This window comes from Sprattus sprattus (assembly GCF_963457725.1).
Source record: "Sprattus sprattus genome assembly, chromosome: 10".
NCBI lineage: Eukaryota > Metazoa > Chordata > Actinopteri > Clupeiformes > Clupeidae > Sprattus > Sprattus sprattus.
The window spans coordinates 19,900,367-19,917,312 of NC_137908.1; the positions used below are offsets into that span (position 1 = coordinate 19,900,367).

At 43.0% G+C, this 16,946-nt stretch overlaps 3 protein-coding genes across 3 annotated transcripts; all 3 read right to left on the reverse strand.

The window, feature by feature from the left end:
* Positions 1 to 255: 255 nt before the first annotated feature.
* fblim1 (filamin binding LIM protein 1) lies at positions 256 to 5,378 on the reverse strand. Its single transcript, XM_080846357.1, has 8 exons — positions 5,275 to 5,378; positions 3,752 to 4,116; positions 3,292 to 3,437; positions 1,972 to 2,092; positions 1,677 to 1,846; positions 1,335 to 1,513; positions 1,004 to 1,124; positions 256 to 737 (listed from the first exon to the last, which is right to left on the reverse strand). The coding sequence occupies exons 2-8, from the start codon at positions 4,110 to 4,112 to the stop codon at positions 624 to 626; spliced, it is 1,212 nt and encodes a 403-aa protein (XP_080702483.1). The 5' UTR covers positions 4,113 to 4,116; positions 5,275 to 5,378; the 3' UTR covers positions 256 to 623.
* Positions 5,379 to 6,642: 1,264 nt separating this feature from the next.
* Positions 6,643 to 10,687, reverse strand: LOC308371252 (transmembrane protein 82-like; the record flags this gene model as incomplete). Its single annotated transcript, XM_080846098.1, has 6 exons — positions 6,643 to 6,809; positions 8,474 to 8,665; positions 9,164 to 9,581; positions 9,875 to 10,061; positions 10,387 to 10,459; positions 10,621 to 10,687. 6 exons carry the CDS (start codon positions 10,685 to 10,687, stop codon positions 6,643 to 6,645), a joined length of 1,104 nt encoding a protein of 367 aa, XP_080702224.1.
* Positions 10,688 to 11,063: 376 nt separating this feature from the next.
* Positions 11,064 to 16,530, reverse strand: slc25a34 (solute carrier family 25 member 34). Its single transcript, XM_080846501.1, has 6 exons — positions 16,493 to 16,530; positions 15,204 to 16,098; positions 13,976 to 14,041; positions 12,629 to 12,781; positions 12,055 to 12,189; positions 11,064 to 11,822 (listed from the first exon to the last, which is right to left on the reverse strand). The coding sequence occupies exons 2-6, from the start codon at positions 15,681 to 15,683 to the stop codon at positions 11,643 to 11,645; spliced, it is 1,014 nt and encodes a 337-aa protein (XP_080702627.1). The 5' UTR covers positions 15,684 to 16,098; positions 16,493 to 16,530; the 3' UTR covers positions 11,064 to 11,642.
* Between the last annotated feature and the right edge of the window lie 416 nt (positions 16,531 to 16,946).

Sequence of the window (16,946 nt, forward strand, 5' to 3'; positions counted from 1 at the left end):
TCGTGACTGGCGCGTTCCCGAGATCATGCGACATATAACCGAATCTTTGCAGCAAAGAATGTTATTTCTACATCTTTGGAGTTCACAGGATAGCCTTTGGCTAGGGTAAAATATCAGTTACAAGTTACATTTTCATATTTAACATAGAGGACAGAACTGAAAAGATGTTTCACTACTAGAGCAAAAAGGGTGGATGTGACCAATATTGCCAAATGTTTTCTTTCTAGTTTACTTTATTAAAATGAAAAACAGGAACGTTCGATGTATTCACGCGATATAGAAAATACCAACATTTTGTATGATTTAATGAATAAATATCTTTGGTGTGCATTTAAATTGATGGTGCTCACTAAATGTGCAAAGGATTAAGCTATGTGAAAAAAAATAGATGGGTTGCTTGCTACATTAGACATACATGAAGGTACATTTTATATGAACATGAATATGAGTGTCCACAAAAATATAAACATATTGTAATTTTCAGTGGTTCCCATGAATCTCCCATGAAGTGGGATGCCCCCTCAGCTGATTTTAGTTTTGAGATCCTTCTCTCATCCCTCCATCCCAAATCGGGTCGCTCTTGTTTCGTTCGCTCTGGTTCTGGGTTTGAGCTGAGTTTTGCTTCATTGCTGTGTTCTTTGGACCAGTGACAAGTGACAGGGTTTACAGAGGATCTGACCCTCCAGTGGGTGACAGCCCTGCTCATTAGGCTCTGGAGAAAGAACAAGCCTGCAGACCTGTGTGAGTGAGAGAGAGAAAGAGCGTTTCAGTTTTCTCTAAAATCTATCTGGAATTTGAAATCAACATAAAAGTACTTTTTGAATATGAACATAAAAGTACTTTTTGAATATGAACATAAATGCACAGTCCTACTCAAGCACACTCTGTCATCCCATACACTGAACACACACACTTACATACCAATAGCATTCATTCCAGACATACTCACAAACACACTGATGCACACACAACTGCTTTGACTTGTTTCCGATATGTGCTCTACCTCACAACGATAACAATCTTCATGGAAGGAACGTCCAAGACACTCCACTGTAAAGCTGTCTGTGCCGTCCTCTCTCGGAATGATAAGCAGTTCACAGGCACTACACTGTGGGGCATACTTCCTGCAGTATTCAAAAACAAGGAAGTGATTGTTAGGTCCACCCCACTCCTGTTTCAGATAAGGGCTGCATGAGTGACAGGCACTTTTCAGAGAGAAAGTACCTAAGTACATAGGCACTTACAGTTTAATATTTTGAGTTCATTCCATTTTCAACCACTTTTAATATTCAAACTTGTAACAACATTGTTACTCTTTTCGATTACTTCTGTACCTGTAGTAGTCCTGAAGGCAGTAGACTTCCCCAACCTCTCCCTGTGCAAATCTCTGCTCTCCGATTGGCTGCCTGCATGTTGTACATACAAAGCAGTGTGGATGATAGGCTCGCTCCAAGCCACGAATCACGTGGTCCTTGATGACTTCACCGCAGGCCCAGCAGAGCTCCAGGCTGGCCTTTGAGAAAGGCATTTTAACATCAGTAGGTTAAGTGGCATTGCTCTGTACCTGCAGTTCCTATATGAATATGCATGTGTATTGTATGCATTTGTGATAATTTGTCAGTTCAAATCTAATGATTTGTTGTAAGAGCAGAAGTAATGAAAATAGTAGCACGCACCTGGTAGCACTCCTCACAGAGAGGTATCCCAGCTTTGTTATAGTACAGTTTGCCAGCTAGAGGGACGTGGCACTGCCGACACTGGAAACAAGTGGCATGGTATGTCCTGTTTAGGGCCTCGATAGCAGATTCACTCAAAGCCACAGATTTTCTGCAAAAGCCACACAGGTCTAACAAACAAAATTAAATTAAAGCAAGTTATACACAAATGAAAACCAGCAAAAAAAGAAAACAGTAAATTGAATTTACTAGAATCACAACAATACACTTTTCAAAACTTTGTATTGTCATTCACCTTTGCTCTCTCGTCCCACGTCATCCCCCATGTTGTCCGGTTGTGTCTGAAGCTGTTCATTTTTCTCGCCTCCACCAGAGGGGTGTCTCTCCACAAGCTGTTTCTCAGTGGGAGCTCCTGCCTGTGTGTCAGAGGTTATGATGGTTCAGAGCACGGTAGCTATCCGCTTTGTAAAAACTTAGCATCATCCACCTTAATCACGGTCCATGTTAGATTGTTCAGGCTTCAAATCACTCTGAAATGAATTTTGGAAATTGCAATGTGTTTGATTCAGGAAAACCTTTCCTGAAAAAAAAGGATTTATTGTTTAAGTGACACAGCTCTTGAAGATGGCCTTAAGTCAAGAGAATGATAAACGTTTGGTTTGAAGGAATATTACATGATGGATCACTGAACCCCTCTTGACTAGAGAGACATCTGTCAGTATATTGTCCTTATGTATTTATATTCATTTGTTATAATTTGTGCAGTTTTTGAAATATCAGTCACGTTTAACTTGGGACAATTGGCCTCCTATTTGGGGAATTCAATCTGAATTCCATATTGTACTCTTCTTCAAGCCCCCTTCCTAAAAATACTCTTCCTGTCATTGTGTTGTGGACATGCGCCATGTGTTGTGTCTTCTTAGGAAATGTTACAAAAATACAAAAGCACATTACAAATCTACTTAACTCAGAAAACACTTTCCATAGAATAGAACTCCAGCCTTTGCATTTTTGAAAACCCTGTGTATTTCTATAGGGAGGCATGCTGTTTGCTGAGCTTAACCAACATAGCTGAATGCTTGCAGGGCCCCATGGCCTGGGTGAGTTGTGAACAGAAATGTGTGAATTCCCTTCTGACCTTGTGAGGGAACACTATGCTCCCAGCAGCAGTGCCCGAGATTAGGCGGCTGCAATAGCTGCTGTTTTCATTGCATCTGCCACAAGACTGAACCCACAATAATGGTGCAAAGGGGAGCGTTAAATTTCACTGAGCTGGAGAAAAACAGCCGAGATCTGTGTATTTGGTTAAATGCTCTGTTTCTTTTGGTAAGGCTAAGAAATACAGAGACAACAAAGCACAGGACATGCTTGTCTCCAAAAAACAACTGCACCCCAGCTGCCTCTATGTACCCCCCTTCCACTCTAATCTAATCTGCAGATGTACTTATTTGACACTGCTCTCCAGAGTCACAAGTCCTCGAAAAAAACATTGGAAATTCTGTGGAAGTGTTCTGTCACAACATGCTGTTGGACTCCCATAGTGGGTTGCTATGCTGGTTTTGGGATGGGAATGGTTGTGTGGAAATGAGAGGTTCTCAAGGTCTGGATAACTTACCTCATGTGTTATGGTGGGTGGAGTGGGCTGGAGGTGAGGGGGGCTGAGATGGGGGCTCTGGATGGATGGAGGAGGTGGTGGGGGAATCACAGCATCAGCCAAGAGCTCCAGGGGAGCAGTCACAGGGGGCGGAGCGGGAAGGAGCTCTGGTTTAAAAAGATCACAGTGGAATGGTCGGTAATTATTAGATGAACAGGGTGGATTGTGCCATCTGTCAGTACCACTATGATAATACCGTTACAGGCACTGACAGACAGACTTTGATTTAAATACTTTACAGTAACACTTGCCTTACAGAGATTGCAGAGAGTTTATTTTGATGGCTTTGACTACACTCAGGAGAGTGCATAGATATAACTAGTCAGCACATTACTGCACCAGATGCCATATACTCTTTGCACTTTCAGATAGGCAATCAAACATCTTTTGACTTAATCATTATTGTCTGGCAGGAGATTACCATCAGAAATGGTTCCTGCTGTGGGTGGCTTCTGTTTTGGGCTCTCTCCTCTGCCAGGAACTCTTTCCTTTCCCACAGTTGTCACAGGTGAAGGGGGTGCTGGGATAGGCTCAGGTGCTGGGGAAGGTGATGGCAACTGGGTCCTGTTGTGCCCGTCCTGTGAGGCTGCCGATGGGCGGCGCTGGGCAAGCTGTGGCTCACTGGTGCTGTAGCCGGGGCTGAGGGGCAGGGCGGAGTTAAGGGTATCTCTTGCCTTAGTGCTGTGAATGTGGGAGTTAGGTGTGACCGTGGCACGGTATGGTGAGGCCAGAGTGATGAACACAGAGGACACCATCCTCTTTGCGGGTGCTGCAGACATCATTGTGCTGAAATAGGAGGATGGAGAATAGTAGTCAACACTCCTGCTTCTACCAAAACATGCAGTCCTACTTTTACTCTAAAATATAGACCATTCATGATTTAGGCCCTCTGTATAAGAAATACATGGAGGAATTTATTCAATATTTCAAACCAAAAAAATCAAGTACTGGTAGCTTTTGGTGCTCCAGTGGGTGGGACAAGAAAACCTCTGTTCTTTTGTAATATTATTGCTCCCCTGGACTTATAAAAAAAGTTTGTTTGGTTCCTGTTATCTTTTTTTTTCAAATATCTGAGCAGGCAGTGGAACATTGCGGTTTATCTAACCGTTCAGGAAGAGAAAGTAAGGCTCTTTAACACCCTTTTATGAACAAGCTGGTCAGTGGAGACCCACCCAAGTGACACATTTCCTCACACCAACTATAATCATATTTGCGAAAACACCCGCTCGCTTTCATCCTGTCTCACACACACATGTGTAAGAATAACAGTGTCACCAAATCTACTGCTATGGGGAATTGTTTATTCATTTGAATGTAGCCTTTATGAAAGTAGTGTTTAAGCACAAGTTCAGTATGAGCACTGGCCTCCTAGTGTGTATGTAAAGATCAGATTTGTCAGAATTTACTCTGATGTTCCAATTCAGCTTAGTATGTTTTGGTTATGCCTCTGGCCTTGGCCCTCCAGAGCTGGAGGTGTAGTGACACCTGGTGATGACCCCTTGTGTGGGGCAAATGTTTGGAGTGTGCTCATAGGACGATAAAATATGTATACAGACTTACCAATGGGGTTTATACTCAAACCAGAATGATATGCCAGGCATGTTGTATTTTTTCATTTGCCAGTTAATGTCAATGTTGTGCTTCTACACACTTTCATTGGACAATACAAAACACATAGACACATTTAAACAAATGCATGTATGCATACTGTATGTACTGTATCGGTACAGTATACCTAAACATGGCAGGCGTGAACAAACAGTATAAATCACAGTAATACTTAAGCCCACAAGCACAATCCTCTCCCCCCTGCTTCCTCTGGTCCAGTTGGCACGGTTTCATCATATTCACTATTTTGTCAAGTATGGAGAAACTAAAGTGAGATCACTGTTTCCTTAGAAAAGAGAATTGCATAACTCAACATGCAAAACCCAATCTACATACCTGTTGGGAAAGCAGGGTTGGCTCTCGCCTCTGGATTCCTCTTCTTTTTTCTCTCTTTCACTCCTTCTGGGTCTTGAAGCTCCCGGTCGGCCCCACTATTGTCACTTACAGGGCCGTCACTGAAAGAGCAAGAGAGAGGGCTGTCGTAGAACGGACAGCTATCTACAGAAAGCCACTCCTTTTCCTCCACTGCTTGCCTCCCTCCCTCCCTCCCTCTCTCCCTCCCTCCCTCCCTCTCTCTCTCTCTCTCTCTCTCCCTCCCTCTCCCCCGCTGAGTGACAACACTCCTTTCCCAGCCGTAAAAGGTAAACAGTTAATCACTGACAAAGCCCACTAAAATGCATGACACATGCACACTCATTTTCACACTGACGTCTTCTCACAGAGATACGCACACACATGGATTTTGCAAGCACTCATGAAAACATACCCCAAGCTACAGACATGCACATGCACTAAAACTCAAGCACTGAAAGCTACGACATGATGTATAGTACATGCTTAAAAGCGTGCACTACTACGAGGCATGCGTGTGCATACACGCACACGGGCGCGCACACACACAGACACACATCCCCCCTTTCCTCTACTTTATCTCTGAGAATTCAGCAGGATGTGACTGGATGTGACTGTACCTGCCTTTTCAAGCTTTGCCCCTGATTCTTTTCTCTGCGGCTCCCTGTTCCTCTCTCCTCTCATTGTTCTGTCACTTTTATTTTCTCTACCTCCCTCATCGAGTCTGCCCTCTCTCTCTTTTTTTTTTCGGTTCCCCTTCATTTTTCTCCTCCCATCCCCCAATGCCAAAGCTTTTGCCTCTTTTTACTTTTTCTGGTAGTATTAACTTTGCACAGTTTTCCTGTTGTTTAGTGTCTACGCAGAGGAATCCAAACAAAGGATTACATGTAAAGTCAGGCAGGTTGAGACAATTCTCAAGAGCTCTCGTCAGTTTGTGAGGGTTGAAAACTGAGATTGCGGACAGATTCCTAAAAGGAAGAAGGTAGGAGAAAGGCAGGGATTGTCTTACTGATATGAAGAAGGAGAGAATGGTGAATAGCCCCCCGCTGAGTTTTTCTTATTTATCAGTCCTATCAGAAAATATTTTGGCTTTGAATGGACCGTAACCTCTGGGTAGCTAGAGTTCCCTTCACTGCCTCTGGAATCTGGAGCAAGGGAAGGGAAAAAAGGCACCAAAAGGAATAGGGGGTGGGGGTTTGAAGGAGTGATTGGATCAAAAGAGGGTGCAGGATAATGAAAATGGAGTGAGAGAGAGAGGGAGAGAGAGAGAGAGAGAGAGAGAAACAGACCCTCTGAGGTAGACAGAGTTTGCAGTAGAAATGTAAACTTGTATTAGGTAAGGGGGATACAGGGTTAAGAATCAGGAGGAGGGGTCTGGGACGGGGGGTTGTGTTGTTCCAGTGTCTGAAGAATGGAATGCCACAGTGATGTCACAGCAGCAGGAGGGAGCATGCCCAGCAATGACATCACCCCCGCCAGCACAAGCTCCTCCTCCTCACCATCACTTAAGCTGCCAAAAGCTGCAGCCATAGAAGTGGAAAATCAGTTCTGATGGCTAACCCCTTTTTGTGTGCAAGAAGCACTCCATATTGGCTGTGTTATATGCAGAGAGAACATTATCACTTTTGTTCTTTTTTGCAGAACACAAACAGTGAGGAAATGGGTGTGAATGTGCCTCTAACATTCCCCACAAACAGGAAACTCCCAAACTCTGCATGAGTGCTGCTCAGTGAGATATAATAATTGTGCTTGTTGAGCTAGTTAGTGTTATGCATGTGAGAGCAATGAGTCACAGTGAATAAGTGTGTGTGTCTGTATTCAAATATGTCTTTAAACCTCTTAAGTGAGTCACACTAAAAGTATCCTGGAAATGTTTTGGATGGTCTTTCCATTCAACCATACAGACAGTGTTTACAAAATCCAAAGACCTCTTTCTTTCATTATGAAAAATGTGACCAGTCGATGTTTTGCAACTACAAGAGTTTTTTTTTGCATTTAATCTTTTGCCAGTGAACACACTTTGTTAGGTATCGTACACATTCTCAAAATTATTTTGTGGGTATTTTCAATCATTACAAACACATTCGATATATGTACATTTAACCAAAGGTGCATTTATCAACGCAAGAAAAACTAAAGTAGTGCTCTCAGTCAAACTCATAGACCACAGACCATCCACAATTATGAATGTTGTTATTGAAAATGAGGTAGATGTTTCTGTGACTGCAATGTATATGTTTATGATAATGATAAATCAGACTGTTTAGAAAACTGTACAGTATTGTTGGAGTATGTTTTTTTCCATGCCAGTCATCAGGCTTACTGGGAGCCTGAGAGGGTCACCACATTTCCTTGTTCATGAAGAGGCAGGAGCTGAGGTGCTCCTTCTTCTTTGCATTGCAGAGGCCCCGCCTGATGTGTTTGAGTCATTGTCATTGTCCAAGCTTTGGCCTCCTGATCCACCATAATAAGACCTGGTTAATGATTGAAAAGTTACATAACATATCACGCCCTGCAGAGAAAGCAGGTTGAGTCCACAGCGAAACTAAGAGGGGTAGCTGTCTTGTGCAATGGGTCCAACAGGTAATCACGCCACAATTCTTTGAGGCAGAAAATGCAGGCTGTTCTTGTCATTCAGATGATGAAGGGCCATGATGATCCTTGTCACCTTCCTTAAGATGTACAAAAGAAACAGAACTGAATAACCCACTGAATAACTCATTGCCCTCAATTACACAATGAAAGTAACAAATGCCGAACACCTACAACCTACATGAGTTTCTGGGAGTTGATTTCCCTTATAATTACCAACTTACTGCCTTGCTGTGGAGGGTATTTATATACATAAAAGCATTCATAGATTATAATCAGCACTTGCTAGCATTGTCTTCAACTTCCCATAGAGCTTGTAATCTTGACAAATTCCTGATTCTACCTCTGGGCATTGAGATGTCACTGTTGTACATTTTTACATTTTCTAAGCCACTAGTAGAAACAAGGCTGCTCCTGCCCCAAATGTCTTCCTTTACATTTTTTTAATGGATCACTTTTGCTAATAAAAAAGAGCAAGGGCAGAATGTAACTGTTACAAAATGGTGACCTGGTCGTGTACACTTGGCCCAGGTACATCATTCTCTGCCTGTGAGGAAACGTGACTGCCATCCACACAGGCTGACTAACTTACCAGTGGAGTGAGCTGTGGATCGCAGGAGGCTCAGAGAGGGGAGCAAACAGAGGCTCTCCCCCAAGAAGAAGAGCAGCACCTGTATCATATCAGCCAAGCTTCCTACCATCACCAGCAGCACCAACAGGGCCCCCGCACGGAGCCCAGCAGACCGCAACATCACCTCACCACCAGGTCTGCTCTTCTGGTCCTCTGTGTGAGGAGAGAAAGAGCTATTCGTAACAAGGTAAAATAATGCCATCTAAGAGCTGTATTCATCTGAATAACACATAATTTTGTTACTTTTTTTAATGCGATGATATTCATCTCAGTTATATTGTGCCCAGAGTAGGAATGTAGGTGAAACAAACTTAAACTGCTGCTATTGGGCAATCCTATCTACTCAGCAGTATTTCTGAATAGCTCACACCTTAAAATCAATTTATTTCCTTGATCGTAGAACATTACGTCATCTGTGTCCGGTTGATAAGGTTTTCAAACTTTTGTTCAGATCTGATTGTCTAAGGTGTTGGTTGATTTATGGTTAATATCAGGCACTGCGTCTTTTTTACTGTGGCCAAAAAGAGTCCATATTGGAATGTAAGTGCACTATCTGTTAAGCTACAGACAACTAGTCTAAGTCTGAAGGTTTCTGCTTCCACAAGTGCTCCCATTCCCATAGCCCGCCCACACACACACACACACACTCACCCAATAGCCGCAACAGCACCAGGATGTAGCTTACAGTCATTGGTGTCCAAAACTTCAGGTCCTCTGCTCCCAAGAGGAAGTGCTGATTCAACACAGCAGTGGCTGCCACAATGCCCACAGTGAAAGTCATGACAACCGCACGGCGTAGCGTAGGTAACAGAGCATCCCCAGAAGAGACGAGGGTGAGGCAGACACCACAGTCACGCTGAGAGCAGTGCTGGGGGTAGAACCGGCCTACATGAGCCCACAGGCGCCACCCTTGGCTAGACAGAAACCAACTTAGGCCACCAGCCAGCAGGAGGCTGAGCCAGCGATGCGTGGCCCCGCCATGGAGAAACTGGAGACTGCAGGTGAGTGCACAGCCCAGGGAGAACTGACACTGAATCAAGAACTGCTGAGTGACTTTAGGCTTATTTTCCTAATAAGGTACAGACAAAAGAAAAGAGACGTTTTAAAGACACCAACTAATCAAAATAATTGCACACAAGTAACAGGAAGAGAGTATTCCAGCTATCACACCAAGGACAACACAGTCTGAGCTAAAAGGGTGTGGTGATAGAAACAAGATAAAGAAAATTGGTAAGCAAAATGTGACCATCCAGTATCAGATAAAAACCATCGGTAGAATGATTAAGTGTAACGATTATCATGACATGGTGGTCAGTTGATACATGTTTGTGTGATGAATGTGGTTGTGTTTTGAAATCTTACCTGTCCAAACAAGAGTGAGGCCAGGAAAGCCCTGAGGCTGAACTCCAGGACAATAAGGGAGGACACGCGGGATCCCACAAGGGACAGAACTCCCGTGAGGAAAACGAATTGGATTCCGCTGCTGAGGCGACTGATCGACTTCGCGTCATCGTTTGGTTTCTCAGAAGTGCCACCTGCTGGTGTGCGTCTGTGGAGCACAATTCAAGACGAGTAGGCAAATATGACTATCAGGCTAATTATATCACGGTTATTAATAATCCATTTTCGCTCATGAAATCCTTTCAGTCAAGACATCTTTCAAATGTTGGACGTAGTCTTCAGTCGATAGCAGAGAAGGCCTATTTGAACGAGATCAGTTTTGTATTAAAGACAGGGTTTGACAACTTAGTCTAAGGTTTTATTCATGGTTGTCGTTTTTTTCTTCATGTTATCAATATTATAATAATAGTGGCATAACTGAATTACTCAAATTAATAGTTGTATTGCTTAAACAGCATTCGTTTCAAACTCACCTTGTGTCATCAACGAACAGGCACACTCGTAACAGATTACACATCAGAGATATTCCGCATGCCCCGATCAGTCCTAAACACAAAACATTCACTTACAGAACGTTTCAATATTTCTTAGTAGATGTATTTTCTAAAACGTCGACTGTATCACAGCAAAAACATCAACGCACCCGCTCACCCAAAATAGTTTGCAGTCATTTTCATCTTCAGTCTTAAAAAACATCACTAACTTACCTTCCAGAATGGAAACCAGTGGATTGTCCTCCATTGGCAGCCATGCCATGACGGTAACAAAAGTCATTTTTCATATAGAACAAATTGAAGCTGGTTACTGTAGCTCTTATGTCAGACAAGTGATTCAATCATCCAGGATCCATTCATCAAAGAACAGCATACTTATTTTGAAGACAAGCACCCATTTCACAGCATTAATCACTGAGCTCGTGTTACCACTGTTCATTTGAAGTTACAAAGGTCGGAACATTACTTAACTGAAAGGAGATAACCAGTCTTTTGCAGTCTTTCTCTCTGTGAGTATTGAGAACAGTTTCAGTCTCGCTAAACACCATCTAACATCTCACAGTTCATGCCGATCATTGGTGCTCTTTATGTATATGACATATTTGAATACAGTGTCAACACAGTTTTATATCAGCAAAATCTTTATTAAAGGGCATACATATGTATTAATATATCAACAAGAGTTATAGATAATTAGTCAACAATGACATTCATTCAATGACTTTCCATAATTAATGAAGCACAGAAGGCATATTGTTTTCTCCAATCTCCTAATGAATCTATAGGAGATCTATAGCTTATAGAGAGCACACATCACCATCATGTTTAGGCTGCCATGAGACAATGCACTCATAGTATGGTCAGGCACAGAGGAGAGGCTTGCCTCCCTTTTTTGATGAGTCGTGTTCATACATAGTCCATAACTTTAGTATTAGTCCAAAAGGTCTTCAGAGGTAACTACTGGTATGTTTGCTAAACAATGGAGTTGTAGCAGTCCCTGATTTAACAGCATATGTACTGCTTGAAGACAAAAATATACAGAAACCCTATCTAAGGAACATGAGGTAAATTTAAATGGCTCTAAGGAAAAGTTCAGAGGTTATTGAACCCCATAAAGCATTCTCTCAGAGAATGTCTGTAATTGGAGTACTTCTGCTGGCGCTGCTGCCATAACCTCTGCACCCCAAGAACCAAGAGCTGCTCCTTCCCCCTGGCATGACTCTTCATCCAGCTGATCATGACTCTAGCTGGTACTGGAGCGCCTTCTGTCTCATCAGATCCCAGAGCAGCATGCTGAGCACTGTGTGTGGGGCCAGACGCAGGAACACTGGCCAGATGCCCTTGTACAGACCCAGGAGCCCTTCAGCTTGGCTCACCTTCAGCATGCAGTCCGAGAAGCCCCGATACAGCTGGCCCTGTTCAGGGATGACAGAGAGGGACAGGTGGTGAATAAAAACAGATTCAATGAAACTGGCTATGATATGGAGAGAAAGTGAGAGATAAACACTGAGCAAAAAAGACAATGCCACAATACCATTATTAAAAGTTACTGGACAGTTTAAAGAGACCAAAAATGACATTACATTAAACACTAAAGGGTACACAGATAGCCAGACCAAAAAGAAGAGGGAACATGAAAAATCCTACCCTTCGAAATTCATCCACAGGTTGGTTGTAAAGTCTTGTGCTGACCACATCAAATGGTGTCATGGTGATAGTCACCACAACACCACTTAACATAGCAGCTGTCAAGGCCACAAGACTGCTATTTGGATGGAACCACTGTAAAAGAGGAAATATTTGTACATCAGAGTTAGCAAAGATCTACAAAAATAACAATTGCAGCAGCAACAATGACATGGAAGACAAATGTCAAATTTCAGGAGGCAAAGAGACCCCTATGAATTAAATATTCTTGTACTGTGCCTTCGTCAAGAGGATTTTTACAGTTTAATGCACAGGGCAAGTGAAACAGTCAGTAGGAGATCATTTGGTGACTGATTTAAAAAACTGCTCTGTGTGAGGCCCATGCCTCAGTACTGCCCCACTCCTTGAGCTAACCTCTGTGTGAGAGACCCACTCCTTGAGCTTACCTCTGTGTGTGAGACCCACTCCTTGAGCTTACCTCTGTGTGAGAGACCCACTCCTTGAGCTTACCTCTGTGTGTGAGACCCACTCCTTGAGCTTACCTCTGTGTGAGAGACCCACTCCTTGAGCTTACCTCTGTGTGAGAGACCCACTCCTTGGCAGAGCTGAAGGTTGCAAGCTGGGCAGCTGACCCCACCATGACCCTGGGCACAGCTCCATTCACTCCCCTCCACAAGCCAACCAGACCCTCACGCCGATAGATGGTGGCAAAGGCACTTGACACTCCCTAAGAGAGAAAGAGATAGTTTTTAGTCCAAATTTGTCTGTAAGTGTAACTTATTGACAAATTTGTGCGATTTATTCATTTGCGCAAGAAGAGACAGATCAGGAGATCCAGATGTTGTGGTGGCATTGTTGGAACAATGTGAATTTTTAAAAACACATTGTATGACACGATATCCACTAAACCAAACTATACTGTAATGTGAGTGAAGTAGTGAACCCAGCATTTTCCCTGAAAGTTTAAAACTTGCAATACAAATGCACTCAAAGTTACAAAGTCTAATGTAAACTGACTGGTTGTCCTTAAGACCTGATTTTTTCCCCTCTAAGAAAAAAGGAAAAATTACCCAGCTGATATTTCCAATAAAGAACTATAGTATTAAACTTTTTTATTCATTTTTTTCATGTCCATTACCACGGGCAGCATGGCTAAATGAGAATTAAATATCCAGAAACCTTCAGGACGAATTGCCATATTTTGTTTATGTATTAATGACCATGTAATCAAATTATCAGAGATGAACTTAAGATTCTAAAAGATGTGTGTATTCCAAAAGGAAATTAGTGAAAACTAGCTTGTGGTTGGCAATGTTGGCATTGGTGAAACGCTGACTGAGATTGCTGATGTTGTTAGTCACACAGATTGCATACTGTTCGAAAAATATCAGCAACATCTTCAACAAAAATGGCAAAGGAAACCTATGAACCTTAACAGCTGTCAAAGTAAATAAATGAATAACGTAAAGTTAATAGGCTTATGTAAACTCACTGTGCTTTATTAAATTTACATTCAACACACACCACAATGAAGCAAAATATGGTGTCTTTGATTTGGATCTTTGATCCAAGCCTGAACAAAGTTCACTTCACTCACAAGACAACCCAAAGCCACAGCAAAAACCACACACCTCTTTTTGGAGCGCTCTCATTGGCTAAAGCAGGATGTAGTTGGTGTGTCAGGCATTTGTGTTGTGGTAGGAAACACAAATGCCTTACAGCACCTGTCTAACACATTCAGATATAGACTAGCCGAAATTCCATTTCACAACAAGAGAGGACTAAAATAAACTGATGGCTGGTCTATTCTGTCAGCTTTCAACTAGATCATACTTGTGCTGAATGCAAATAAACAATTTGGACTTCCTACAATGACAGAGCACTTGGCCCTGTTTGTAATGCAAAGGACCTTCTACTTTACCTGGTGGTTATGTTGGTGACCAACAGCAACAGTCTGCACTGTTTGGGCTTGAAGATGGGTCTTAACCTGCAGGGGGGGGGGGGGGGGGTGGACACGGTAATAAGACACAATAAGACACGATTATTTTTCCTTGTGCATTTAAGAGAACTACCACACTTAATCAATATAGCCAGTCTCTGCCAATAATGTGTTGGTGTGGTTGAGGTTGGCTGTACATGAAGTTGCATAACACTTGCAGATGCAAACAATACATCATTCCGTTTTTCCTTTCTTAAGATTTGTACAGCTTAATGTCATTCAATCTATCCCACGTGATGTCATATGGTGAAATCCTTTTCATCTTTCTCTTTCTGATGGCTTTATTAGCCATACAACGTGACTGTTCAGCTTAGAGATGCAGTCCATGATTACAATCCCATTCAACAAAAAATACAGTGCTTCAGGAGCATGGAAGGGAGGGGTGTCATTTGATTGATTGTTGAGCACAGATATTGCCAACCTTTTGCAAAACCGCTGCATCTTTAAGATTACTAGCAGTTTATGTAACTGGAAATCATGTGGGCCACATTGAAACACACAAACAGACACGCACAGTTTGGATATGTGCCAATGGACCCTAAAAATAGATCCACATCTCTTTTAGGGCTCCTTTGTCACCCGAGCCCATGGAAACCTTAAATGCTGGGAGGACCAGATAGGGTGACGGTAACATTTACGGGATGGTGTGCATGTGCCGGATGTCTTGTCTGACCCAGATACACACAAACATGGCACTAGATTATGTATGAAGGGTCAACTTCAATGTGATGTATGCAAAAACAGGTGACGAATATCAACAACAGGGCCAGCTGCATATTAGCCATGTAACCTTACAAGACCTAACCTCCAAAGTGCTGTTTTAATCATGATGCCAAGACTTTAAAACACAATGTATTCCACAAGATACAAGTGAAAAAAACAATGGGCAATTACACACTTTTATTCTTGTGCCAGTGAGAACAAAATCAACCTTTAAAGCCTGCATAATTACGCACTTAACAACACATTCTAAAAGAAATGTAAAACAAATTTGCCAGAACCTTCTTCCCAAACATAATCACTTATGTGACCGTATATGCACTTAGGTGACACATCTTCCCCAACCCAACCCAGTTCACCCCTTCCTCCCTGCATTTCAATCAACAGGCGTTGACTGCTCTCTAATACCCATCCTATTTGGTTTACTCACCAGGTAGGCTGGTGATGCGACGAAGGCCCCCAAGGCTCCAGCAATGGCCCCAGCCAGGATGTTCCCAACTGGGGCTTGGGTGAGCCCAGCCGCCTCAGTGTAGGAGTAGAAGCCCAGTCGTACGCTGTTCATTGACCCCTGGTAGAGCAGACCAACGCACAGGCCTTTCTGGAGACCACGGAGGCCATCGTTGCGGCCCACCACCCAAAGGGCCTGCAGGACGCCACGATAGTGCCTCTGGTACGAGCCATGGGCTCTCAACTCGCCCTGCAGCTGCAGACGCGTCTTCACCACCTCCATGGGGTTGGTGAACAAACAGGCACCACAGCAGGCCAGGGCACCCAGCGCAAAGTCCAGAGGGGGCCAAATATGTGGGTGCCCTTGCACAGGAGTCCGGCTTAGAGTTGCCATAGGGGCTGGAGGACTGGTAAATGGAGACTCTGTGGCTGGGTAGTTCAGGAGCTGGGTGCCTGTCGTCATTTTATGAAATGTCTCTGACGTCAAAGGCGGAGTGAGTGACAGTGACTTGGAGAAAATTCAGATGGCTGACAATGCACTTGAGGGAATGTCTCACAGCGACTCTCCATGAGTTCTGTGATAAGGCATTCAAAGTGGTGCGGAGCCTAGTTAATCAGTCATGTGCAACCTAGTTACTGTGCCCTTATAACAGCAGTCCTGCATGTTCCTCAGTTACAGTCAGCAATCAGTGCCTGTAATTGCCACATTCATTTTTAAAAATACCTGGTCCACAGAATCCTTATGCAGTATTCAGGGTCTTCAAAGTGTGGTAATGTGGAGGTGACGTTAAGGTTATCCAGTCAAGTCTGGCACCAGGTCTATCAGTGTTGACCACACCATCGTAAAAGCTGAATTCCGCAAGTCCAGCTGTGAACACCTAAACAGGTGACAGAACAAATTGCTAATTTATGCTACTTCCTGAAAGTTGCCTTCCTCTAAGAAATCTGTAACATTTCAGTTGTCACGAAACAAGGGAACAACGATTAAGTAAGAATACCTACATAAAACTATTGTTCGAAATACAGCATAGTTGTCATGTTTGCAGTGTTTTTCTTGTACAACTACACGTAAGGAATACACAGGACAACGCTACCCACATGAAACACGTACGAGCAAGAATAAGCCACACTTGAGGTGCCTTATGGAGGTACAAACAAATGTGTTTCGGAGGGGAACAGATTAGTATGAATAAAAGACCTGTGTCGACAATGATTTCTAAAGCCTTTCATTTGCCTTTTTGCTAGCGTAGCCCATAACTTAAGCACACTTACCCTAGCTGTAGCCTCTCGCTGCTTTACCTCCTCCCTATATGTGACACTGTAGCAGCGATGGTAAACATGTGAATTCAATGATACTTTCCAGTCCCAATGTCCCGCCCACACACACATTTATGTCCAATCATATATCTATGTCCTATAATACCCTTCCCCTTTCTCCCAGTTTTAAACCAATCATTTCCTCACCCTGCCCCTGCCTTTTTGTTATAGAAATTCTTTGGGTAAAAGGTTATGGGCCTAGAGAGAGTGGCGCGATAACATACACAATGGAGGTTGTTATTGTGTAGAGGACGAAAGGATATAAAATTTCCTCGAGGAAAGAAACAGTGCGAAAACATGTACTAGGCTAGTGAAAGCCAACCTACGTACGTTTGTTTGGCGAGATGTTAGTCATTAAATAGGCCTACTACATGAGAAATATTAAATCAGTTTTTATTGTCCAGGGGGA